At 44.6% G+C, this 26,826-nt stretch overlaps 1 protein-coding gene across 2 annotated transcripts in view; it reads left to right on the forward strand.

The window, feature by feature from the left end:
* The window catches only part of LOC110520426 (radixin), a 59,909-nt gene extending 34,704 nt beyond the window's left edge, over positions 1–25,205 (forward strand). For both annotated transcript variants that reach the window (XM_036974985.2, XM_036974986.2), the window contains exons 3-14: positions 2,053–2,136; positions 9,439–9,657; positions 11,099–11,250; positions 11,662–11,745; positions 11,848–11,994; positions 12,271–12,367; positions 12,918–13,081; positions 13,544–13,674; positions 19,682–19,842; positions 21,246–21,338; positions 23,175–23,384; positions 23,674–25,205. In XM_036974985.2, the coding sequence (XP_036830880.1) occupies positions 2,053–2,136; positions 9,439–9,657; positions 11,099–11,250; positions 11,662–11,745; positions 11,848–11,994; positions 12,271–12,367; positions 12,918–13,081; positions 13,544–13,674; positions 19,682–19,842; positions 21,246–21,338; positions 23,175–23,384; positions 23,674–23,838 (1,707 nt within the window). In that variant the 3' untranslated portion in view covers positions 23,839–25,205. The remainder of the gene's footprint in view (positions 1–2,052; positions 2,137–9,438; positions 9,658–11,098; positions 11,251–11,661; positions 11,746–11,847; positions 11,995–12,270; positions 12,368–12,917; positions 13,082–13,543; positions 13,675–19,681; positions 19,843–21,245; positions 21,339–23,174; positions 23,385–23,673) is intronic.
* The last annotated feature ends 1,621 nt before the right edge of the window (positions 25,206–26,826 follow it).

Raw genomic sequence — 26,826 nt, forward strand, 5'->3', positions numbered from 1 at the left:
AATTGCCCATAATTTCCACCTGTTGTCTATTCCATTTGCACAACAGCATGTGAAATTTATTGTCAATCAGTGTTGCTTCCTAAGTGGACAGTTTGATTTCACAGAAGTGTGATTGACTTGGAGTTACATTGTGATGTTTAAGTGTTCCCTTTATTTTTTTGAGCAGTGTATATACAAATCGTCCGATTTAATCGGTATCGGCTTTTTTTGGTCCTCCAATAATCAGTATCGATATCAGCGTTGAAAAATCATAATCGTTCGACCTCTAACACATATTATACAAATACTGACTTAGCACTTGATGGCATATAGCAGCACCACAAAAGAATAGGCTTTAGATGGGGCAGGTGAACTTTCAACTACAACACTTCAAAAACATTTAACATGAGATCAAATATGAGGAATATGGCTCTGAACATATACAGCAACACCTCCCTATAGGCATTCCTGTCTTTTCTGAAGATGTTATATCTCTGTATTGCTACTGCTGTCTGCCTGTTCTGAGGCCTCTGTGTTCTATAGATGTGATTAAGATGGTGTATGTTTTCATTAACGGTTAAAGGGTCTTATGACTTTTAGCTTTGGCGCAGAGAGTTCTGATATCCTGGATTGCATTGGATTGAGTCCATTATTGCCCCTTGTGCAAATCTGAAACACTTAATCTATTTCCTGTTTCGTCTCCGTCTTTGGCCTACATCTCAGCTCCTAGAACAGAACTATACTGCACCATTCACTCCTCAAGTTCAGCTGGCAATGAGGATTTCTTTTTAAAGCGGTGAATAATTCAAACCCAGAGAGTTCTGTTTCTGTACCAGAGGTATTTACTCATTGACGCGCTAAAGCAGTGGTTTTCAACCTGGTCCTGGGGACCCAAAGGGATGCACATTTGTTTTTGCCCTACCACCACACACCTGATTCAAATCCTTTTGATGAGTTGATCATTTGAATCAGCTGTGTAGTGCTAGGGCAAAAACAAATGTGCACCCCTTTGGGTCCCCAGGACCAGGATTGAGAACCAGTGCGCTAAAGGGCCATCAGAGAATCCTCAGTCAAATGGCTTCTGCTGCTATTCTGGTGCCAAATGACTGCTATTGTACCCTCTTTCTGTGAAGCTCAGTGCCTCGGGACGAGAGGAGAGGGGGAGAGAAATGGGACAGAGAGAGAGTGAGAGAGGGGATCATTTCAACAGAGCAAGTGTGACTCACTTAGGTTCTGGCCCAGAGCACTTTCTGGCTTATTTTGTGTCTTATGAGCTGCATCATGTGAATAGACAGGAGTTTTTTTTTTGTGTGTGTGTGTTTCGTCTTCAGGGGGTATGTCTGTGGCACAGCCCTCTTGGATGCATCGTTGCGCAACTTTTTTTTTGTTATTCTTTTTTATTTAACCTTTTTATTTAACTAAGCAATCACATAAAGGGGTAGTTGACATAAAGTGAGAATGAGTGCCTGTCTGACTTGTGTGCTCGTGGCGTGCATATGGAGTGTGTGAGTAGATGTCCTACAAGAGGTTAGAGATATTTCTAAAAGAATGATAAGAAGTGGAGCACACACACTTACATGTCTTCATCAGAAGACTGCACAGGTGCCCACTCAACACAGTCCGATAACTCCAACATCCACGTGAACACGCGTTAGGCTACAGTATATGCCGCTAAAGCCCTTGGCCCTCTCTTTTCAGTTACCCAGCAGTGGTGGTGTATCAGTGTAGTGGACTCTCACTTTTTACTGCTGTACATTAACAGTATGTGTTCTCTTCTCTCCAGCTGTGAGATGGAGGGATGCAGCTAAGGAGACTGGCTGAGGGAGGGAGGGGGAAGGGGGGGGGGGCATGCTGCCAAGTGGGTTCTGTGTGACACACATATCTGTGGAACATTAACATGTGTATCTGTTTCCTCTGAATTTGCTGTGCTCAAATTGGTCTCGTCAAAACCAGCACCTTGGAAGAGAATTACCCTGCTGTGCACAAATGTTTCCTCTCCTTTTGCTTAAAGTACTGTCTGTGTTGATGAACATATGAGTTACTAATGGGTATACTGTCTGTCTGTCTATGTAGATCAATGTGCGGGTCACCACCATGGATGCAGAGCTGGAGTTTGCCATCCAGCCCAACACCACAGGCAAACAGCTCTTTGACCAGGTAAGCATGGGGTTGACTTAGAACAGACACACACACACACTATAGAGGGTCAACAAGGCTGGGAGCTGGTCTAGTTAGAGCCTGTATGGGTATTGTCAGGAACAGAGAGGAAGAGACTGAGACAAAGAAACAAAGCAGTCATTGTGCAGAGCAGTGACAGAGAGAGGCCAGTGGAGACTGAGACAGAGAGGTGGGAGGCCAGTGTGTGTGTTGTGTGAAGAAAGGGCAGCTTTCAGTAGCAGAACTCGGGTGGGCTACAGGAGACTGCTGGAGCAGCAGAGCGGGATAGGCAGAGAGATGTAGAGACATATTGTTTGCATGTGTTTCCCATGGAAGCTGATTGAGACAGGAAATGGCTATGTATGTGAGTCGAGGAAATGCAGATATTTGAAACCTTTTAACTCGTTACGTTGACAGTCAGTTCAATTTGCGACTCCATTCCAGTCCAAAGATTGTTAGAAACTAGTTATCTTCGTAGTGCTGGACTGGAGCCCAGCTCTGACTCAGCAGGCATCCTCTTCTGCTGACTCTGCTGGTCATATCAGTGGACACACTGGACTCCAATGACACACTCAGTCACTGGACTCCAATGACCTTTACTTACACTCTTGCATGCACACTATGTAATAATCGCTACAACACACACAAAGACACACACACTACAAGATACTCTGTTGCATTTTCTACAAAATAATTTCTCTCTAACACTCTCTCTCACTCACTCACTCATTCACTCACTCACTCTCACTCTCACCGCACTGGGCCAACTGTTGATCCAAGTCTGATGGCCGATTGTTCCCTCCTCTTCCGAAATCGTGATTTGTTCAAAGCTCCGGAACTAATACTGCTTTTTGTCTAATGCATCCTGTTGTACCATGGCTGATCTATGGTACCATTTCTGTTGAACTGGTCTGTCCACGAGAGATGAAACTCAGCCTAACTTATGACCTGACCCATCACCTTATTATGTACAGTCATGGCCAAAAGTTTTGAGAATGACATAAATATTAATTTTCACAAAGTTTGCTGCTTCAGTGTCATTACATATTTTTGTCAGATGTTACTATGGAATACTGAAGTATAATTACAAGCATTTCACAAGTGACAATTACATGAAGTTGATGCAAAAAGTATATTTGCAGTGTTGACCCTTCATTTTCAAGACCTCCACCCTGGCATGCTGTCAATTAACTTCTGGGCCACTGATAGCAGACAATTCTTGCATAATCAATGCTTGGAGTTTTTCAGAATTTGTGGGGTTTTGTTTGTCCACCTGCCTCTTGAGGATTGACCACAAGTTCTCAATGGGATTAAGGTCTGGGGAGTTTCCTGGCCATGGACCCAAAATATCATTGTTTTGTTCCCAAAGCCACTTAGTTATCACTTAGTTATCACTTTTGCCTTATGGCAAGGTGCTCCATCATGCTGGAAAAGGCATTGTTAGTCACCAAACTGTTCCTGGATGGTTGGGAGAAGTTGCTCTCGGAGGATGTGTTGGTACCATTCTTTATTCATGTCTGTGTTCTTAGGCAAAATTGTGAGTGAGCCCACTCCCTTGGCGGAGAAGCAGCCCCACACATTAATTGTCTAAGGATGCTTTACTGTTGGCATGACACAGGATTGATGGTAGCGCTCACCTTGTCTTCTCTGGACAAGCTTTTTTCCGTATGCCCCAAACAATCGGAAAGGGGATTCATCAGAGAAAATGACTTTACCCCAGTCCTCAGCAGTAGAATACCTGTACCTTTTGCAGAATATCAGTCTGTCCCTGATGTTTTTCCTGGAGAGAAGTGGCTTCTTTGCCGCCCTTCTTGACACCAGGCCATCCTCTAAAAGTCTTCGCCTCACTGTGCACGCAGATGCACTCACACCTGCCTGCTGCCATTCCTGAGCAAGCTCTGTACTGGTGGTGCCCCGATCCCGCAGCTGAATCAACTTTAGGAGACAGTCCTGGCGCTTGCTGGACTTTCTTGGGCACCCTGAAGCCTTCTATACAACAATTGAACCGCTCTCCTTGAAGTTCTTGATGATCCGATACGTGCAATCTTACTGGCAGCAATATCCTTGCCTGTGAAGCACTTTTTGTGCAAAGCAATGATGACGGTACGTGTTTCCTTGCAGGTAACTATGGTTGACACAGGAAGAACAATGATTCCAAGCATCACCCTCCTTTTGAAGCTTCCAGTCTGTTTTTCGAACTCAATCAGCATGACAGAGTGATATCCAGCCTTGTCCTCGTCAACACTCACACCTGTGTTAACGAGAGAATCACTGACATGATGTCAGCTGATCCTTTTCTGGCAGAGCTGAAATGCAGTAGAAATTATTTTGGGGGATTCAGTTCATTTGCATGGCAAAGAGGGACTTTGCAATTAATTGCAATTCAACTGATCACTCTTCATAATATTCTGGAGTATTTGCAAATTGCCATCATACAAACTGAGGCAGCAGACTTTGTGAAAAGTAATATTTGTGTCATTCTCAAAACGTTTGGTCATGACTGTATTACTGCCCCCCATTAGTGACATCCCAAAAAAACACTTTTCAACACACATGGCTCCTATCCTGGCCCATGCATGCTTTCTGAACCGAACACTAAAACTGAAACTAAATCATATTACAACAAAATAGATATATTTTTGGACAACTAAATAAAAAACAGCAAATCAGGTCTGAAAACTGAAATTAAACTGAATTCCAAATATATTTCAGTAACATATTTAATCAATCTAATATTTATTTTCCCCAATTGCACAAAGAGGCTGCAGAGATAACAGAGAGAGCCTGCAGAGTTCTGTCTCACTATCCAGGTCTGTGCACAAACAATTCAAGCTCCTACTTTTAAAAATCCACCTTTCCAGAAACATGTCTCTCACCGTTGCCGCTTGCTATAGACCACCCTCTGCCCCCAGCTGTGCCCTGAACACCATATGTGAATTGATTGCCCCCCAGCTATCTTCAGAGCTCGTGCTGCTAGGTCACCTAAACTGGGACATTCTTAACACCCCGGCCATCCTACAATCGAAGCTTGATGCTCTCAATCTCACACAAATTATCAATGAACCTACCAGGTACAACCCCAAATCCATAAACACGGGCACCCTCCTAGACATCATCCTAACCAACTTGCCCTCCAAATAAACCTCTGCTGTCTTCAACCAAGATTTCAGCGATCACTGGCTCATTGCCTGCACCCGTAATGGGTCTGCGGTCAAACGACCACCCCTCATCAATGTCAAACTCTCCCTAAAACACTTCAGCGAGTAGGCCTTGTAGCACAAACTCAAAACAGTTCTGGGACGCTACGAAGTCCATGGAGAATAAGAGCACCTCCTCCCAGCTGCCCACTGCACTGAGGCTAGGAAACACTGTCACCACCAATAAATCCACGATAATTAAAATTCTCAATTAACATTTTTCTATGGCTGGCCATGCTTTCCACCTGGCTACCCCTACCACAGTCAACAGCCCTGCAACCCCCACAGCAACTCGCCCACGCCTCCCCATTTCTCCTTCACCCAAATCCAGATAGCTGATGTTCTGAAAGAGCTGCAAAATCTGGACCCCTACAAATCCCCCGGGGTAGACAATCTGGACCCTCTCTTTCTAAAATTATCTGCCAAAATTGTTGCAACCCCTATTACTAGCCTGTTCAACTTCTCTTTCGTATTGTCTGAGATTCCCAAAGATTGGAAAGCTGCCGCGGTCATCCCCCTCTTCAGAGGGGGAGACAGTCTAGACCCAAACTGCTACAGACATATCTATCCTACCCTGCCTTTCTAAGGTCTTTAAAAACCAAGTTAACAAACAGATTACCGACCATTTCAAATCCCACTGTACCTTCTCCGCTATGCAATCTGGTTTCAGAACTGGTCGTGGGTGCACCTCAGCCACGCTCAAGGTCCTAAATGATATCATAACCACCAATGATAAGAGACAATACTGTGCAGCCGTATTCATCGACCTGGCCAAGGCTTTTGATTCTGTCAATTACCACATTCTTATCGGCAGACTCAACAGCTTTGGTTTCTCAAATGACTGCCTCGCCTGGTTCACCAACTACTTCTCTGATAGAGTTCAGTGTGTCAAATCGGAGGGCCTGTTGTCCGGACCTCTGACAGTCTCTATGAGGGTGCCACAGGGTTAAATTCTCGGGCCGACTCTCTTCTCTGAATACATCAATGATGTCGCTCTTGCTGCTGGTGATTCTCTGATTTACCTCTACGCAGACGACACCATTCTGTATACTTCTGGCCCTTCTTTGGACACTGTGTTAACTAACCTCCCGACGAGCTTCAACGCCGTACAACTCTTCCTCCGTGGCCTTCAACTGCTCTTAAATGCAAGTAAAACTAAATGCATGCTCTTCAACAGATTGCTGCTCGCACCTGATCGCCCATCCATCATCTCTACTCTGGACGATTCTGACTTAGAATATGTGGACAACTACAAATACCTAGGTGTCTGGTTAGACTGTAAACTCTCCTTCCAGACTCAGATTAAGCATCTCCAGTCCAAAATTAAACCTAGAATCGGATTCCTATTTCGCAACAAAGCCTCCTTCACTCACGCTGCCAAACATACCCTCGTAAAACTGACTATCCTACCGATCAACGACTTCGGTGATGTAATATACAAACTAGCCTCCAACACTCAACAAATTGGATGCAGTCTATCATGGTGCCATCCATTTTGTCACCAAAGCCCCATATACCACCCACCACTGCGACCTGTACGCTCTCGTTGGTTAGCCCTCGCTTCATATTCTTTGCAAACCCACTGGCTAGTGACTGGAATGAACTGCAAAAATCACTGAAGCTGGAGACTCTTACTCCCTCCCTAGCTTTAAGCACCAGCTGTCAGAGCAGCTCACAGATCACTGCACCTGTCCATAGCCCATCTGTAAATAGCCCATCCAACTACCTCATCCCCATACTGCATTAATTGAGTTATTTTGCACCTTTGCACCTCAGTATCTCTACTTGGACATTAATCTTGTGCATATCTATCACTCCAGTGTTTAATTGCTATATTTTAATTACTTCACCACTATTGGCCTATATATTGCCTTACCTCCCTTACCTTACCTTATTTGCATACACTGTGTATAGACTTTTTCTACTGTATTATTGACTATGTTTGTTTATTCCATGTGTAACTCTGTGTTGTTGTATGTGTCAAACTGCTGTGCTTTATCTTGGCCATTTCACAGAACTTGTTCTCAACTAGCCTACCTGGTTAAATAAAGGTGAAATGAAAAAAGAGGCTCTATGGTATTATGCATGTCAATATTAGTACTAACATACTTCAGGAGTTACCCCTCCCTTTCTGTGATATAGGAGGCCTGTTTTGAGATGAATCATAATGCACACATATGCACTACTGTTCAAAAGTTTGGGGTCACTTAGAAATGTTCTTGTATTCCATGAAAACATACATTAAATTAGTTGCAAAATGAATAGGAAATATAGTCAAGACGTTAACATGGTTTATAAATAAGGATTTTTAATTTAAATAATAATTGTCTTCTTCAAACTTTGCTTTCGTCAAAGAATCCTCCTCAAAGAATCCTCACACTAGAATCCTGGCATTCTAGTCGTCAATTTGTTGTGGTATTCTGACGAGATTTCACCCCATGCTTCCTGAAGCACCTCCCACAAGTTGGATTGGCTTGATGGGCACTTCTTATGTACCATACGGTCAAGCTTCTCCAACAACAGCTCAATAGGGTTGAGATCCGGTGACTGTGCTGGCCACTCCATTAAAGACAGAATACCAGCTGATTGCTTCTTCCCTAAATAGTTCTTGCATAGTTTGGAGGAAATTGGCTCCAATTAAGAGTTGCAAAAGGGAGTGATAGCCTTCCTCCTTCAAGATCTCTTTACCCTGTACAAATCTCCCACTTTACCACCACCAAAGCACCCCCAGACCATCACAATGCCTCCACCATGCTTGACAGATGGCGTCAAGCACTCCTCCAGCATCTTTTCACTTTTCACCTCAAACTTAGATTTGTCTGTCCATAGCACCTTTTTCCAATCTTCCTCTGTCCAATGTCTGTGTTCTTTTGCCCATCTTAATCTTTTCTTTTTATTGGCCAATCTGAGAGATGGCTTTTTCTTTGCAACTCTGCCTAGAAGGCCAGCATCCCAGAGTCTTCTTTGTTGACGTTGAGACTGGTGTTTTGAGGGTACTATTTAATGTAGCTGCCAGTTGAGGACTTGTGAGGCGTCTGTTTCTCAAACTAGACACTCTAATGTACTTGTCCTCTTGCTCAGTTGTGCACCGGGGCCTCTCACTCCCCTTTCTATTCTGGTTAGGGCCAGTTTGCGCTGTTTTGTGAAGGGAGTAGCACAGTGTTGTACGAGATCTTCAGTTTCTTGGCAATTTCTCACATGGAATAGCCTTCAACCCCAGAACAAGAATAGACTGATGAGTTTCAGAAGAGCCTGTAGTCAAACCCACAAATGCTGATACTCCAGATACTCAACTTGTCTAAAGAAGGCCAGTTTTATTGCTTATTTAATCAGAACAACAATTTTCAGCTGTGCTAATATAATTGCAAAAGGGTTTTATAATGATCAATTAGCCTTTTAAAATGATAAACTTGGATTAGCTAACACAATGTGCCATTGGAACACAGGAGTGATGGTTGCTGATAATGGGCCTCTGTACGCCTATGTAGGTATTCCATTCAAAATCAGCCGTTTCCAGCTACAATAGTAAATAACAACATCTACACTATTTCTGATCAATTTGATTTAAATAAACAAGGACATTTCTAACTGACCCCAAACTTTTGAACGGGTGTGTGTGTGTGTGTGTGTGTGTGTGTGTGTGTGTATGTGTGTGTGTGTGTATGACCGATGATAATGAAATAATAATAAAACACAAACAGGCTTCGTTCAATACAAGTGTGTGTTTGAGAGAATGGGGCCACAGAGGGAGTGAGAAATGGACGAGTAAGATTGAGAGGAGAGTTAATGATGTGTTGTTAGTGAATGATGTCCCTGGTCAGCGGTGCTCTATTGACTGTAAATCGCATCAGGCCTGATGGTTGAGCCGGCACCTGAGAGAACACACCCTCTGGGGCCTTTCTGAGAGAGAGAAAGAGATGTCGTGTGAATGGAGAAAAGAGGAGTGTTGTAAAAAAGTGATGTTCTCCCACTTATGGGTGAAACAGTGAGGTGGCTCACACACTTGAGCCTCAATGGTGAGCAGGCTTTGGGCTAGGGTGAATCTGGGTTCTCAGTGCTACGTGAGGCCTAACCTGCTAATCATTGACGCATATTGTGTTTTCAGGTGGTGAAGACAGTGGGCCTCCGGGAAGTGTGGTTCTTTGGCCTGCAGTACACAGACAGTAAAGGCTACAGCACGTGGCTCAAACTCAACAAGAAGGTGACGCAGCAGGATGTGAAGAAGGAAAACCCTCTGCAGTTTAAGTTCAGAGCCAAGTTCTTCCCAGAGGACGTGTCTGAGGAACTCATCCAGGAGATCACACAGAGACTCTTCTTCCTGCAGGTAACACACACACACACACACTTATACTGAACAAAAATATAAACGCAACATGTAAATTGTTGGTCACATGTTTCGTAAGTAAGTGAGCTTTTCTCCTTTGCCAAGAACCCATCCACTTGACAGGTGTGGCATATCAAGAAGCTGATTAAACAGCATGATTATTTGCAGCTTGTGCAGAGAACAATAAAAGGCCACTCTAAAATGTACAGTTTTGTCACACAACACAATGCCACAGATGTCTCAAGTTTTGAGGGAGCGTGCAATTGACATGCTGACTGCAGGATTGTCCACCAGAGCGGTTGCCAGATAATTTAATGTTAATTTATCAACCATAAGCCGCCTCCAATGTTGTTTTATAGAATTTGGCAGTACGTCCAACCGACCACGTAACCACGCCAACCCAGGACGTCCACATCTGGAGTCTTCACCTGCGGGATCCTCTGAGACCAGCCATCCGGGCAGCTGTGGGTTTGCTCATCTGAAAAGTCTTAGGGAAGCTCATTTGCGTGCTCATCGTCCTAACCAGGGTCTTTACCTGACCACAGTCCGGCGTCGTAACCAACTTCATTGGGCAAATGCTGAACTTCGATGGCCACTGGCATGCTGGAGAAGTGTGCTCTTCACGGATGAATTCCGGTTTCACTGTACCGGGCAGATGGCAGACAGCGTGTGTGCGAGTGGTTTGCTGATGTCAACGTTGTGAACATAGTGCCCCATGGTGGCGGTGGGGTTATAGTATGGGCAGGCATTAGCTACAAACAACGAACACGATTGCATTTTAATAATTGCAATTTGAATGCACAGAGATACCGTGATGAGATCCTGAGGCCCATTCCATTCATCCGCCACCATCACATCATGTTTCAGCATGATAATGCACCATCCCATGTCACAATTCCTGGAAGCTGAAAATGCCACAGTTCTTCCATCACCAGACATTGAGCATGTTTGGGATCCTCTGGATCGACTTGTACGACAGTGAGTTCCAGATCCCGGCAATATCCAGCAACTTTGCACAGCCATTAAAGAGGACTGGGACAACATTCCACAGGCCACAATCAACAGCCTGGTCAACTTTATGCGAAGGAGATGTGCCACGCTGCATGAGGCAAATGGTGGTCATACCAGATACTGACTGGTTTTCTGATCCATGCTCCTACCTTTTTTTTTAAAAGGTATCTGTGACCAACAGATGCATATCTGTATTCCCAGTCATGTGAAATCCATAGATTAGGGCCTAATGAATTTATTTCAATTGACTGATTTCCTTAAATGAACTGTCACTGTAAAATCTTTGAAATTGTTGCATGTTACGTTTATTTTTGTTCAGTATTTATTGGTGTCCTTTATACTCACAATGTACATTGCAAATCCAAACAAAGTACTTAAACAAGTGTGTGTGTGTGTGTGTGTGTGTGTGTGTGTTCCCTGCCCATGCCAGGTAAAGGAGGCCATCCTGAATGATGAGAACTACTGTCCTCCAGAGACAGCCGTGCTGCTGGCCTCCTACTCTGTCCAGGCCAAGTACGCAGACTACAACAGAGACCTCCACAGGCCTGGCTACCTCACCTCCGACCGCCTGCTGCCACAGAGGTCCGTACCCCACACGCACCTCTCTCTGTCCCCTCTCTAACCCTCTCTGTTCAGAAGAGACCTCCACATTTCCACCTTCACTTCCTCTGCCCCTCTCTGTCCCACTCAAAGAATACCAGGGGAAGAGTCTTGCTGTCATAGTAACTTGGAGAATCTCTATTGAAATTGCTCCTACAATGGTTGAGGAGGCTGGAATGTCCTTCTACTTAATGAATTCTCTCCATACTCCCCCGTTAGTGTGTGCTGGAGGGAGGGATTGTGTGCTTTTGTAAAGGAGTTGTTCTTCAGTAGAGTTTCTTGCCCCTCCCTCACTATAAATCTGTTCTGTCTTTTGATGCTAGGCCTCTAGTGTGTCCCTTTTTGAATAACCCTGGTTGAATAACCCTTTGTATGTTTTTGTGTGTCCTGCAGAGTCTTGGAGCAGCACAAGTTGACTAAGGAGCAGTGGGAGGACAGAATACAGACCTGGCATGAGGAACACAGAGGCATGCTCAGGTAGGGCTTTGTATAAGGGTCTAAATGTGTGTTTTTTTTATGAGTCTGTTAGTGTCAAACTTGCTTCTCTACACAAGTTGTAATGTGTGTTTGTGTCCACAGAGAGGACTCAGTGATGGAGTATCTGAAGATAGCCCAGGACCTAGAGATGTATGGCGTCAACTACTTTGAGATCAAGAACAAGAAGGGAACAGAGTTGTGGCTGGGTGTGGATGCACTGGGACTCAATATCTACGAACACGAGGACAAGTACGCAATACTGAAATACAGTTTTTTGTTTTTGTTATTTTAGAGTGGAAGGTGGAATATGCCATTCATCCACTAAGGTGGAATGTAAGAGAGCATACCTGAGCATGGCCTTGTCAGATATACTCCATGACACTATCCCCCTCTGCTGGGCATGGATGGTGCCTCTAGCTTAATTTAATACTACACTGATATGGGTAGGTAGTTACCTTCACATGGCATAGTACTGTACTAGCATAGTGTTGAGACAGTCTGTATTTTTCCTTCCCTTCTCCCCAGGTTGACACCAAAGATTGGCTTCCCCTGGAGCGAGATCAGGAACATCTCCTTCAGCGACAAGAAGTTTGTCATCAAACCCATCGACAAGAAAGCTCCAGTAAGTCAGTCTACCAGGAAGGTAGGGTTAGGTTTAAAATTACCTGAAAAATGAGTCAACCCCTTTCTCTTTTCCTTTTCTCCCCTCCCTCCTCTTCCCTCCACTCCTTTCCTCTCTCCTCCCTTCCTCTCTCCTCCCTGCCTTCCTCTCCCTCCTCCTCTCCCCTCACTCCTCCTCTCCCCTTCCTCCGCCTCTCCTCTCCCCTTCCTCCGCCTCTCCCCTCCCTGCTCTGGCTCCCTCCACCTCTCCCCCCTCCTCTTTTCCTCTCCCCTCCTCTTTTCCTCTCCCCTCCTCTTTTCCTCTCCCCTCCTCTTTTCCTCTCCCCTCCTCTTTTCCTCTCCTCCTCTCTCCTCCCTGCCTCTCCCTCCTCTCCTCTGTGCCTCTTCCTCCTCTCTGCCTCTCCCTCATCTCCCCTCTCTCCTCCCTGCCTCTCCCTCCTCTCCTCTGTGCCTCTTCCTCCTCCTCTCTGCCTCTCCCTCATCTCTCCTCTCTCCTCCCTGCCTCTCCCTTCTCTCCCCTTTTCCTCTCCTCTCCACTCGTCTCTCTATAGGATTTTGTGTTCTATGCCCCGCGGTTGCGGATCAACAAGCGTATCCTGGCGCTGTGCATGGGGAACCACGAACTGTACATGAGGAGGAGGAAGCCTGACACCATTGAGGTTCAGCAAATGAAGGCCCAGGCCAGGGAGGAGAAACACCACAAACAGATGGAAAGGTACAGAAAGAACACATGCAAACATGTAGTTGTGATTCTGACCAGAAGGGGGCAGCATTGTATAAAATATCTCTGTACCAGAGCTATATAAAGGGTGGATCTCTGTATTCCCTTGATTCCTCAAAGGAGGTGAGAAGAGCGGATATTGGGAATTACAGAAATATAATTGAAATATTAGGCCGATCCACCATCCTAACACTGCTCTCGTGTGTCTAATGAGGCTATTTAGAGACAGCTATGGACTGGCTATCTCTGTATTGCTCTTATGTGCATTTTTGTGTTTTACCTTTTTGTAAAGCATCTTGAAGTTGCAGAAAGTTGCACCAGTGTTGTGATCATATTTTATACAACAAAATATTGAATGATATGAGTAAGATATTCAACAATTAATTACATTTAATTTTAATATATTATTAGCCCAGGCATTTTCATCAACTGAACTATGCCTCTTTTGTTTTACAGAGCCCAGCTAGAGAACGAGAAGAGAAAACGAGAGCATGCAGAGAAAGAGAGGGCGAAGATAGAGAAGGAGAAGGACGAGCTTGTCGAGAGGCTCAGACAGATTGAGGAACAGACGCTAAAGGCCCAGAAAGGTATCTACAGTTGAAGTTGGAAGTTTACATACACCTTAGCCAACTACATTTAAACTCAGTTTTTCACAATTCCTGACATTTAATTATAGTAAAAATTCCCTGTATTTGGTTAGTTAGGATCACCACTTTATTTTAAGAATGTGAAATGTCAGAATAATAGTAGAGAGAATTATTTATTTCAGCTTTTATTTCTTTCATCATATTCCCAGTGGATCAGAAGTTTACATACACTCAATTAGTATTTGGTAGCAATGCCTTTAAATTGTTTAACTTGGGTGAAACGTTTCGTGTAGCCTTCCACAAGCTTCCCACAATAAGTTGGGAGAATTTTGGTCCATTTCACCTGACAAAGCTGGTGTAACTGAGTCAGGTTTGTAGGCCTCCTTGCTCGCACACACTTTTTCAGTTCTGCCCACAAATGTTCTATAGGATTGAGGTCAGGGCTTTGTGATAGCCACTCCAATACCTTGACTTTGTTGTCCTTAAGCCATTTTGCCACAACTTTGGAAGTATGCTTGGGGTCATTGTCCATTTGGAAGACCAATTTGCGACCAAGCTTTAACTTCCTGACTGATGTCTTGAGATGTTGCTTCAATATATCCACATCATTTTCTTCCCTCATGATGCCATCTATTTTGTGACGTGCACCAGTCCCTCCTGCAGCAAAGCACCCCCACAACATGATGCTGCCAACCCTGTGCTTCACGGTTGGGATGGTGTTCTTTGGCTTGCAAGCCTCCCCCGTTTTCCTCCAAACATAACGATGGTCATTATGGCCAAACAGTTCTATTTTTGTTTCATCAGACCAGAGGACATTTCTCCAAAAAGTACGATCTTTGTCCTCATGTGCAGTTGCAAACCGTAGTCTGGGTTTTGGTTTTGGAGCAGTGGCTTCTTCCTTGCTGAGTGGCCTTTCAGGTTATGTCGATATAGGACAAATTTTACTGTGGATATAGATACTTTTGTGCCTGTTTCCTCCAGTATCTTCACAAGGTCCTTTGCTGTTGTTCTGGGATTGATTTGCACTTTGATTTGCACAAGTACGTTCATCTCTAGGAGACAGAACGCATTTCCTTCCTGAGCGGTATGACAGCTGTGTGGTCCCATGGTGTTAATACTTGCGTACTATTGTTTGTACAGATGAACGTGATACCTTCAGGTGTTTGGAAATTGCTCCCAAGGATGAACCAGACTTGTGGAGGTCTACAATTGTTTTTCCTGAGGTCTTGGCTGATTTCTTTTGATTTTCCCATGATGTCAAGCAAAGAGGCGCTGAATTTGAAGGTAGGCCTTGAAATACATCCACAGGTACACCTCCAATTGACTCAGATGTCAATAAGCCTATCAGAAGCTTCTAAAGCCATGCCATCCCTTTCTGGAATTTCCCAAGCTGTTTAAAGGCACAGTCAACTTAGTGTATGTAAACTTTTGACCCACTGGAATTGTCATACAGTTAATTTATAAGTGAAATAATCTGTCTGTTAACAATTGTTGGACAAATTACTTGTGTCATGCACAAAGTAGATGTTCTAACCGACTTGCAAACTATAGTTTGTTAACAAGAAATTTGTGGAGTGGTTGAAAAATTAGTTTTAACCTCTCTATGCTAGGGGGCGGTATTTTCACGTCCAGATGAAAAGCGTGCCCAAAGTAAACTGCCTGCTACTCAGGCCCAGAAGTTAGGATATGCATATTATTAGTAGATTTGGATAGAAAACACTCTGACGTTTCTAAAACTGTTTGAATGATGTCTGTGAGTATAACAGAACTTATTTGGCAGGCGAAACCCCGAGGACAAACCATCTAGGAATTTTTGTTGTTGTTGAGGTGACAGTGTTTTCAATGTTTTTTCTATGTGGATCTAGATTTCTAAGGTACTTGCTTGCAGTTCCTATCGCTTCCACTGGATCTCAACAGTCTTTAGAAATTGGTTGATGTTTTTCCTTTGTGTAATGAAGAAGTAGGGCTTTTCAGAACGAGGGTCGAGTCTAGTGTACTGTTGTGGTTGGGGTGCATGACCTGAAGCTCACTCCACTTTGTTTTTATCCGCTATTGAACGCAGTTTATCCCATCTTAAATTGTATTGAATATTTACGTTAAAAACGACCTAAAGTTGTATTAGGAAAGTTGTTTGAACAAAGCTTACAGGGAACTCATTAGATATTTTGAAGTCATGTTGAGCGAGTTGGAACCAATGTTTTTCTGTATCAAACGCGCCAAATAAATAGATATTTTGGAGATATAACGATATAATCGATATAAACAAACAAAATTACAATTTTTGATGTTTATGGGACATATTGGAGTGCCAACAGAAGAAGCTCTTCATAGGTAAGGCATTAATTATATCGTTATTCCTGAGTTTTGTGTCGCGTCTGGCTGGATGAAATATTATTGTCTGTGTTTGTTTGATGGGGTGCTGTCCTCAGATAATAGCATGGTTTGCTTTCGCCGTAAAGCCTTTTTGAAATCTGACACGGTGTCTGGATTGTCAAGAAGTAAAGCTTTAATTTGGTGTATTGCACTTGTGATTGTATGAAAGCTAAATATTTCAAATAAATTTATTTGAATTTGGCGCTCTGCCATTTCACCGGATGTTGTCAAATCGATCCCGTTGACGGGATTTGATCCCAAATAAGTTTTAATGACTCCAACCTAAGTGTATGTAAACTTCCGACTTCAACTGTACATCTCAACACACGCATGTACATTACACCCATGCATGCATTACACACGCGCACACACACTTACATTACATGCATGCACACAAATTACATGCACATGCATTACACACACACCAACAACGGATACAACTTCAGAGGAACAATGTAAATGGGACTGATCATCTCACTTATTTTACATGTCATAGGTTACCATGCAACCAACACCCTGGAGTAACACTTACACCCGCTGTAGTTCACAGCTATAGTACGCAACACTGGGATTTGCATACTAGCTCTTGTTAGGAGGAGTGAGGAATGGGCTATAGGAGGACTGCTAGCTGTTTTATCATGTTACAGGGAGGGGGACATGAACATTCATTCTCTATAGTGTTGGCCCTAGCACCACGGCTGTCATAACCGAAAAGGACAGAACACACCTGGGGGGTATTTACATAGTGAACGGCTGGAGGGAGCGAGTTAGCTACAGCCCTGAAATCCCCAGCAGATCTAACGAATCACTGCAGAGCCATTCTGTTGGTAAAAGACAGGAGTTTGCTTGGCTGATATAAAAAAATGATTTGATCCTGAAAGGGCCATTCCAATCAGAATGATTGATTTCTACAGAATGTTGCCTCTAGAAATGCTCTCATCAAATATAGGTTGGGCCTTTCTCAGAGGTATCTCCCTATATAAACATTTGTGTTCCAGATTATTGGGAGATTATTCAAGTCCTCCTCTTGTGTTTCATGAGATGAATGTGTGAATATGTGCCAGGAAAGATGGGTGCTGTAATGAACACGATGGGAGACAGAGTGCTGGTTTCAAGAGCAGGGTGCAGCAGGTGTTTATTTGTAAAGGACCACAGGGGGAGGCAGGTAGCTGGGTCCAGGGGCAGGTAGCTGGGTCCAGAGGCAGGCAGAAGGTAATACACAGGAGGAGGCAGGTAGCTGGGTCCAGGGGCAGGTAGCTGGGTCCAGGGGCAGGCAGAAGGTCATACACAGGAGGAGGCAGGTAGCTGGGTCCAGGGGCAGGTAGCTGGGTCCAGGGGCAGGCAGAAGGTAATACACAGGAGGAGGCAGGTAGCTGGGTCCAGGGGCAGGTAGCTGGGTCCAGAGGCAGGCAGAAGGTCATACACAGGGGGAGGCAGGTAGCTGGGTCCAGGGGCAGGTAGCTGGGTCCAGGGGCAGGCAGAAGTTAATACACAGGAGGAGGCAGGTAGCTGGGTCCAGGGGCAGGTAGCTGGGTCCAGAGGCAGGCAGAAGGTCATACACAGGGGGAGGCAGGTAGCTGGGTCCAGAGGCAGGCAGAAGGTAATACACAGGAGGAGGCAGGTAGCTGGGTCCAGGGGCAGGCAGAAGGTAATACACAGGAGGAGGCAGGTAGCTGGGTCCAGGGGCAGGCAGAAGGTAATACACAGGAGGAGGCAGGTAGCTGGGTCCAGAGGCAGGCAGAAGGTAATACACAGGAGGAGGCAGGTAGCTGGGTCCAGGGGCAGGTAGAAGGTCATACACAGGAGGAGGCAGGTAGCTGGGTCCAGAGGCAGGCAGAAGGTCATACACAGGAGGAGGCAGGTAGCTGGGTCCAGGGGCAGGTAGCTGGGTCCAGGGGCAGGCAGAAGGTAATACACAGGAGGAGGCAGGTAGCTGGGTCCAGGGGCAGGTAGCTGGGTCCAGAGGCAGGCAGAAGGTCATACACAGGGGGAGGCAGGTAGCTGGGTCCAGAGGCAGGCAGAAGGTTCTGCCTGCCTCTGGACCCAGCTACCTGCCTCCTCCTGTGTATTACCTTCTGCCTGCCCCTGGACCCAGCTACCTGCCTCCTCCTGTGTATTACCTTCTGCCTGCCCCTGGACCCAGCTACCTGCCTCCTCCTGTATATGACCTTCTGCCTGCCTCTGGACCCAGCCAGGGGCAGGCAGAAGGTAATACACAGGAGGAGGCAGGTAGCTGGGTCCAGGGGCAGGTAGCTGGGTCCAGGGGCAGGCAGAAGGTAATACACAGGAGGAGGCAGGTAGCTGGGTCCAGGGGCAGGCAGAAGGTCATACACAGGAGGAGGCAGGTAGCTGGGTCCAGGGGCAGGTAGCTGGGTCCAGAGGCAGGCAGAAGGTCATACACAGGAGGAGGCAGGTAGCTGGGTCCAGGGGCAGGCAGAAGGTAATACACAGGAGGAGGCAGGTAGCTGGGTCCAGGGGCAGGTAGCTGGGTCCAGAGGCAGGCAGAAGGTCATACACAGGAGGAGGCAGGTTGCTGGGTCCAGGGGCAGGCAGAAGGTAATACACAGGAGGAGGCAGGTAGCTGGGTCCAGAGGCAGGCAGAAGGTAATACACAGGAGGAGGCAGGTAGCTGGGTCCAGGGGCAGGTAGCTGGGTCCAGGGGCAGGCAGAAGGTCATACACAGGAGGAGGCAGGTAGCTGGGTCCAGGGGCAGGCAGAAGGTCATACACAGGAGGAGGCAGGTAGCTGGGTCCAGGGGCAGGCAGAAGGTCATACACAGGAGGAGGCAGGTAGCTGGGTCCAGAGGCAGGCAGAAGGTCATATACAGGAGGAGGCAGGTAGCTGGGTCCAGGGGCAGGCAGAAGGTCATACACAGGAGGAGGCAGGTAGCTGGGTCCAGAGGCAGGCAGAAGGTCATATACAGGAGGAGGCAGGTAGCTGGGTCCAGGGGCAGGCAGAAGGTCATACACAGGAGGAGGCAGGTAGCTGGGTCCAGAGGCAGGCAAAAGGTCATATACAGGAGGAGGCAGGTAGCTGGGTCCAGGGGCAGGCAGAAGGTCATACACAGGAGGAGGCAGGTAGCTGGGTCCAGAGGCAGGCAGAAGGTCATACACAGGGGGTCCAAAAAGGCAACAGTACAAGCAGGGAAAAGACTAGTAACGTCATCCGGGAGATCAGGCAATAGGTAGATAACAGGAAATCTGATAGGCTAAAGTACAGGCAGGGAATAGGCAAAAGGCGTCATTAGTGAGGCAGGAAAAAACTATCATACACAGGAGGTTTCAATTATGGGAAAAACAGAGCTCCGAATAGAAGTGTGTCACAAAACAAACAATACCTCACAATGATGGGGTGCAAAGAACTGGACCAAATAGTGTGTGATGATGACATACAAGTGTGTGATCAGAATTCAAGTGATTGGGATCTGGAGAGTGAGCTACGTTCAGGGGATCTATGTATTTGAGAGTGTGAGTTGGAAGCAAACGCTACAGGTGCGACTCTCGCTAAGATATGATTATATTTGTTATACAGTACATTGTGTGTGTGTGTGTGTGTGTGTGTGTGTGTGTGTGTGTGTGTGTGTGTGTGTGTGTGTGTGTGTGTGTGTGTGTGTGTGGTGTGTACACTCATACAGAGCTGGAGGAGCAGACACGCAGGGCCCTGGAGTTGGACCAGGAGAGGAAGAGAGCGAAGGAGGAGGCGGAAAGGTTGGAGGGAGAGAGACAGGCAGCGGAGGAGGCCAAGGCAGCGCTGGCTAAACAGTCCGCTGACCAGATGAAGAACCAGGAACAACTGGTAACACTTCACCATTTTCGATCAGGGTCCCGTTAACATACTTTCAGTGCATCCTTCTTTCCTTCCTTCCTTGAAGAAATCACTGATTTTATATTAAATGATTGATGAATGCAATATAATAGACACCCTACTCGACGACTTCCTATTGATTGATTACCTGAAGGAAGGATGTACAATGTACATATACCTACTGTAGACAGGTATACAGCAATTCTCTAAGCCATTGGTCTCTTCTGGATTGTCCAACACACTAAAACCTTTGTAAACACTCTAACCTACAACATATCTGCACTGTACCTGCAAAGTTATTATCACGTCAATACCTTTGGTTCTATGTAAATGAGTGACACTGACTGACCTCTTTGTAAACACCTCCCTTGCTTACAGAAAATGTATGGATGCTTTTACGACATGCATTCCAAAGGTGATTTGGTTATTCCTCATGGTATTTAACCTGGAATCCCATAGCTCTACTAATGGCTTACAGCTCCAAATGACTGACAGTAGGCTTATTGCTCATGTAGCTGTTTCCACATCAAATTTGATTGGTCACATATACATATTTAGCAGATGTTATTGCGGGTGTAGTAAAATGCTTGTAACAAAATAATGGTGAGTTACCACCGCTCTAATATCCAAAAGTTATTTCCGGCTGTATGTAAAAATGCAAAGGATGCGTTCTGAGCTACAGTAATAAGGTGTGAAATAACATCCCCATAAAGTACTGCCAAGTTGGTAGAGTTACGAGTGATACGGAGAGAGGGAGACAATAAGCCAAAGAGACTAGACACCTTGTCATTGGGTGTAGGGAAATAACATTTATACAGTGTTGGAAGGCCCTGAGGCAGTAACCTTTAAGGGAAAAGGAGATACCTAGTCAGTTGTACAACTGAATGCATTCGACTGTAATGTGTCTTCCGCATTTTACCCAACCCATCAAAATCAGAGAGGTGCTGGAGGCTGCCTTAATCAACATCCACGTCATCAGTGCCCGGGGAACAGTGGGTTAACTGCCTTGCTTGGGGATTTGATCCAGCAACCTTTCAGTTACTGGCCCAACGCTCCTACCCGCCAGGCTACCTGCCTGTTTTGCATTGATAACTAAATATAATCTCTGGGTGCTGACAGATATCTGTGATTGAGGTGTTAATGTGCAGACAGCGTGCCCCAGGGGAAGTTCTCTGCTCTCACCACCCCCCACTCTCTCTTTGGTATTTCAAAAATATTTAATGGGTGGTATTACATGGTTAACAGTACTCACCATGAAACCATGTGTCAATTAGATTTTCATACTGGTTGGCCCATTAAACCTCATGGGCGCCATGGTCAGCTCTTGCAGTCTGGTGGCCAGTGTGTTGGTGTATATGTCTGACAGAAGAGTGCTTTGTGCTTGTCTCTCGCAGGCCGCTGAGCTAGGAGAATTCACTGCCAAAATCGCTCTGCTTGAAGAGGCCAAGAGGAAGAAGGAAGAGGAGGCAACTGAATGGCAACACAAAGTAACGGCTACCTCTCTCTGATCCAGTGGCAGCTACTGAGGGAAGGATGGATCATAATAATGTCTGGAGTAGAGTTAATAGAATGGTGTGAAACATAAACATATGGTTTTCATGTGTTTGATACCATTCCATTCACTCCATTCCAACTAGAACACTCAGTTCCAGCCATTATTATGAGCCGTCCCCAGCAGCCTCCACTGCTCTGCCCCCTGGGACTGACACATAAATAATAGTGTCTGTATCCAAATGTGTGGGGCTGTATGCCCTCAAACCAAATAATTTAACAGCATTCATAAGATCTAATGTACACTGAACAAAAATTTAAAGGCAACATGTACAGTGTTGGTCCCATGTTCCTTGAGCTGAAATAAAATATCCCAGAAATGTTCCAAACACACAAAAAGCTTATTTCTCTCAAATTGTGTGCACAAATGTATTTATATCCCTGTTAGTGAGCATTTTGCCTTTTGCCAAGATAATCCATCCATCTGATAGGTGTGGCATACCAAGAAGCTGATTAAACAGCATGATCTTTACACAGGTGCACCTTGTGCTGGGGACAATAAAATGACACTTTAATAGGTGCAGTTTTGTCACATAACACAATGCCACAGATGTCTCAAATTTTGAGGGAGCACGCAATTGGCATGCTGACCGCAGGAATGTCCACCAAAACTGTTGCCAGAGAATTTAATGTTAATTTCTTTACCATAAGCCGGCTTCAACATCATTTTAGAGAATTTGGCCATGCGTCCAACCGGCCTCACAACCGCACACCACGTGTATGGCATTGTGTGGGTGAACAGAGTGCCCCATGGTAGAGGTGGCATTATGGTATGGGCAGGCATAAGCTATGGATAAGGAACACGATTGCATTTTATTGATAGCAATTTGAATGCATAGAGATACCGTGATGAGATCCTGAGGCCCATTGTCGTATGCTGCCATCACCTCATGTTTCAGCATGGCCCCATGTCGCAAGGATCTGTAAACTATTCCTTGAAGCTAAACATGTCCCAGTTCTTCCATGAACTGCATACTCACCAGGAATGTCACCCATTGAACATGCTCTGGATCTACATGTACGTCAGTAGGCTCTAGTTCCCCCCCCAATATCCAACAATTTAGCACAGCCATTGAAGAGGACTGGGACAACATTCCACAGGCCACAATCAACAGCCTGATCAACTCTATGTAAAGGAGAGGAGTCACGCTGCATGAGGCAAATAGGGTTCACACCAGATACTGACTGGTTTTCTGATCCACGCCCCTACCTTTTTTTTAAGGTATCTGTGACCAACAGATGCATATCTGTATTCCCAGTCATGTGAAATCCATAGTGAATTTATTTCAATTGACTGATTTCCTTATATGAACTGTAACTCAGTAAAATCTTTGAAACTGTAGCATGTTGCGTTTGTATTTTTGTTCAGTATATGTATGAGTAAGATCTGAGTTTAAAATTGTGTGCTTGAGCCAGTACAAGATGTTTTTAAGATGTTATTGTGTCCCTTATTTGCATGTTAACCCCTAGTTTAGTATGTGTGTGTCTGCGTGAGTGTTTTAATGTTTTTGGAAAGTCTCTGGTCTACTCAGGTCCCACACCGGCAAGCACTTTAAATACAGGTGTCCCTGTCTTTTGACAAAGTTGTCTTGAAATGTGTTGGTTTGTGTGTGTGTGTGTGTGTGTGTGAGCAATAATGTTTTTGTGTTTCCTGTTCCAAATAGAATATTGAAATGTCAGTACTGTATGATTGTTATATATGATACAATAGATGAGTAGTTTATTGAACACCAAGTGACAAACAGTTATTCCCACATTAACCCTCCCGCCAGGCCATCTCAGCCCAGGAAGACCTGGAAAAGACTAAAGAGGAGCTGAAGTCTGTGATGTCATCACCCCCGGCGCCGGAGCACGATGAGCAAGATGAGACGAACGCAGAGGGCAGTACCGAGCTGCACAGTGACGGGGTCACCAGCCACCGCAGCGAGGAGGAACGTGTCACAGAGGCCCAGAAGAACGAACGCGTCAAGAAACAGCTGCAGGTAGGCTCGGGAAGACGTGGCCTCACATCATTAGGATGGATAGACCCCATACAGGCTCAACAAGATAAATCAAATACTGTTTTATTGGTCACATGCATATTTAGCAGATGTTATTGTCGGTGTAGCGAAATGCTTGTAGCTATCAACTGCAAAAAAAATGTAGGGTTATGTTTAGGCTAGTGTTTGGGTCAGTAGATCAACAGTTTGCTGATAATATGTTGAACAATACACCACCTGTCTGCAACTGTCAAAATGAAGTATTTTGCTTTCCCCTCTCCCTCTTTGTCAGGCTCTGAGTTCAGAGTTGGCTCAGGCGAGGGACGACACCAAGAAGACCCAGAATGACATGCTACATGCAGAGAATGTGAAGGCTGGGAGGGACAAGTACAAAACCCTGCGCCAGATCCGACAGGGCAACACCAAGCAGCGCATTGACGAGTTCGAGTCCATGTAAGAGTCAGCGCCCTCCCACCCCCGCGTTGCCATGACAACAGCTCACTTTCTCTGATAGCCGACCCTGCTCGTTCCCACCCCGTTCCCCCAAATCCGTACTTGCAAAAAGGCCAGAGGTGTGTGGATTCAATGTCCCACCCACTACTCCTTGCCAAAGCTCTGCCCACTAGTGTTTGGCCAATCAAACCGCTCCATGCTTAGAGCTCCACCCAACCACATCTGGAATCATCCAATCTGGAATGACAAGCAACATATCCTGCCGAAATGAACTTCTCCTTGAGCAAAGGATAATTTAACCCTTGCATGTCTGATGTAAGAATGGATTTTTTTAAAATAATGTAGAGAGAATTGAGAGAATTGCCATTTGTAGCTTTTTGATGTTGTTGACAAGCATGTATGTAAAGCTTTAAATATCGTACCTTACTTTTTTTTTGTTTGTGATCAAGTATTTAAATGGTTTTCTTAAACTGCCTTATTCGTCTCATTTCATTTACATTACTTCAGTTTTGGTTTCATATTTAACTGTGGTGAGTTAGCTGTGCTCTAGTCATGGGTCAGCTGATGTTGAACCAGTGGTTTAATTCCTCCAGAATTTGAACACAGCTTTTTATTTGTCCCTTCAAACCTATACGTTTGATGTGTTATTCACCGTCCATTGACGGTTTTGTTAACATATATTTTGGTCCACAATAAAGAATCCATGTATATTTCTTACTTCCAGTCAGTTAAAGTATTTATCCCAGGTTGGATGAGGGTCGAATGGGAGGGAGGCAGCAGTTCAATATTATATGAACGGACTGGTATGAGGAACTGTTTATTTTGAACATTCCAGATGAATCACCTTCCAGGCATTTTAAGAATGAGTGAAGGGAAAATAACCATAAAACCACCTGAGACATTTTAGTGGTCTAAATCATGGTTTTGACACTAAGGTTATGTAACAAATGATCTGTCTAGCTCCTCCTACAACTGGTAAAACAGTCTCTAGTCTAGACCGACGGGTTGCCTCCCACAATGTAACCAATGTTCCAGTCTGGGAAATCTAAGACTAGGTAAAATAGTAATGTCAACTGTGTTATCCTTAAATGTCAACCAAAGTACTGTATGTACTATATGTACCAATCTATTCTAGATGTGAAATCATTTAAGTGAAACCCATAACTCTAACGTGGTGGTAACCCTTCCAAAGTACATGTGTAGTGTTGTGGATGACAACACACCAGGTTATTCATTCAACTTCATCACTACAGTAAATGTAACAACTGTTTTGATTTTAAATTTAATTTCAGATGTCAGGGTTTATTTATGTACGCATCACCTTCAGACATTCTGTTCAGTATGACAATAATAAAAAAAATAGATATAAAAGTTGTGAAGAATATTTCAGGTAGGCCTATTTGAATTGACATGCAAAAGTGGAGGAAAGTCTAGCATTATTATCATGATGTTGAAATGACAGGCTTCTTATTAAGTGTCGTTAACCTGTCATCCCATTCAGTGTAGGCTACAGTACATGTCTGACATATGCCCCCCGAGTGTTGAAATTTCATTATCACATGATACACACATGCCTCACTAGCATCCTACTGTATCTAAATTAACCTGAGAATAATTTTGGCAGCAAACCCATTCCTTTCCCCCTGAAAAAAACTCATCCTCACCACCTTGAGTAAGGCTTTATTGCTTTATTATTCATAACTCATAAGGAGTCAACATTTTCCATTTGGCCTCAGTTCCCTGAATCAGCAAGTAAGACTGCTACACATGCCAGAGTATTATAAAGAGTCACGTGCTCTGGGGTTACGGTACTTAAAGCTCATTGTTTTAACATGCGTTGCCCCCCCCCCCCCCCCCATTCACATACTGCACAGTCACTAAGGCAAGAACATCAACATCACATCAGGTCACAGTTCTCCATTTTCCTCCATTACATTTTGGCTTGAAATGACCCATGTTGACCTGTGAAGAGGGGATCATCATAATACATATATAACATAGGCTAACACTATCCCTGACGAAATACTGCATCCCAACCTTATTTTTTGCACTTTTATAAGGCATTTATTAGATTTAACAGTTTTATTGTAGCACAAATTATGTTGGATTTAAAGCACAACAGGGATGAATATTTCAATAAATTATACATGGTATTTGGAGAAGTGTCTGACAAACTGTTTTTTAAACCTGAATTGTAGGCCTTGGATACAGACGGACACAATGAAACAAAGTCAAATAGAATAATATTCTAACCAGTCAGATGAAATAAAATAAAATTAACCAAATTCCAAAATGATAAAAAAAATTGGTGGAAGAAATTCAACCAAGTACTGTTTACAAAAACCAGCACATATACCACAGGAGGTTGGTGGCACCTAAATTGGGGAGGATGGCCTCGTGGTAATGGCTGGAGCAGATTAAATGGAATGGTATCAAACACATGATTTCCATGTTTGATGCCATTCCATTTACTCAATCCAGCCATCCTTCCCTCAACAGCCTCCACTGACATACAGTATACATGCACTGTCTGCAAACCGAACAAACCGAACAAGTCACCTCATCAAAAGGTGTTTCATTATAGCAGAGATTAACAGTAGAGTACAGCACAGGCCATATCCAGTGACACTGAGGAAAACCACCCAAAGAATTCCCCTCAAATATCTTTATGCTGATAAAAAATTTAAAACATCACACAGAATTCCAAAAACATCTCTTTAAAAAATCTGAACATGGAAAAATATTACATTTTTTAACTGAACATGGTTCAGACTATCATCAGATGTGGTTAAAAGAAGCACAATGCCATGTAGAGGCATTTAATACTCTGCCACACACAGAAGCACACTGGCACATAGTGCCCTAGAAAGGTGCTACACGTTGCTCAGCTAAAAAAAATGCACTTTTGGCTGTTGTCATGTTGAGAAACTGGTTCCAGAGACTAAGTGCTGTCTTTGTCCAGTCAGCGGTGTTCCACTGATCCTCTGGAGGG

Source organism: Oncorhynchus mykiss, chromosome 3 (assembly GCF_057628025.1).
Source record: "Oncorhynchus mykiss isolate SJ-2025 chromosome 3, ASM5762802v1, whole genome shotgun sequence".
NCBI classification, from domain to species: domain Eukaryota; kingdom Metazoa; phylum Chordata; class Actinopteri; order Salmoniformes; family Salmonidae; genus Oncorhynchus; species Oncorhynchus mykiss.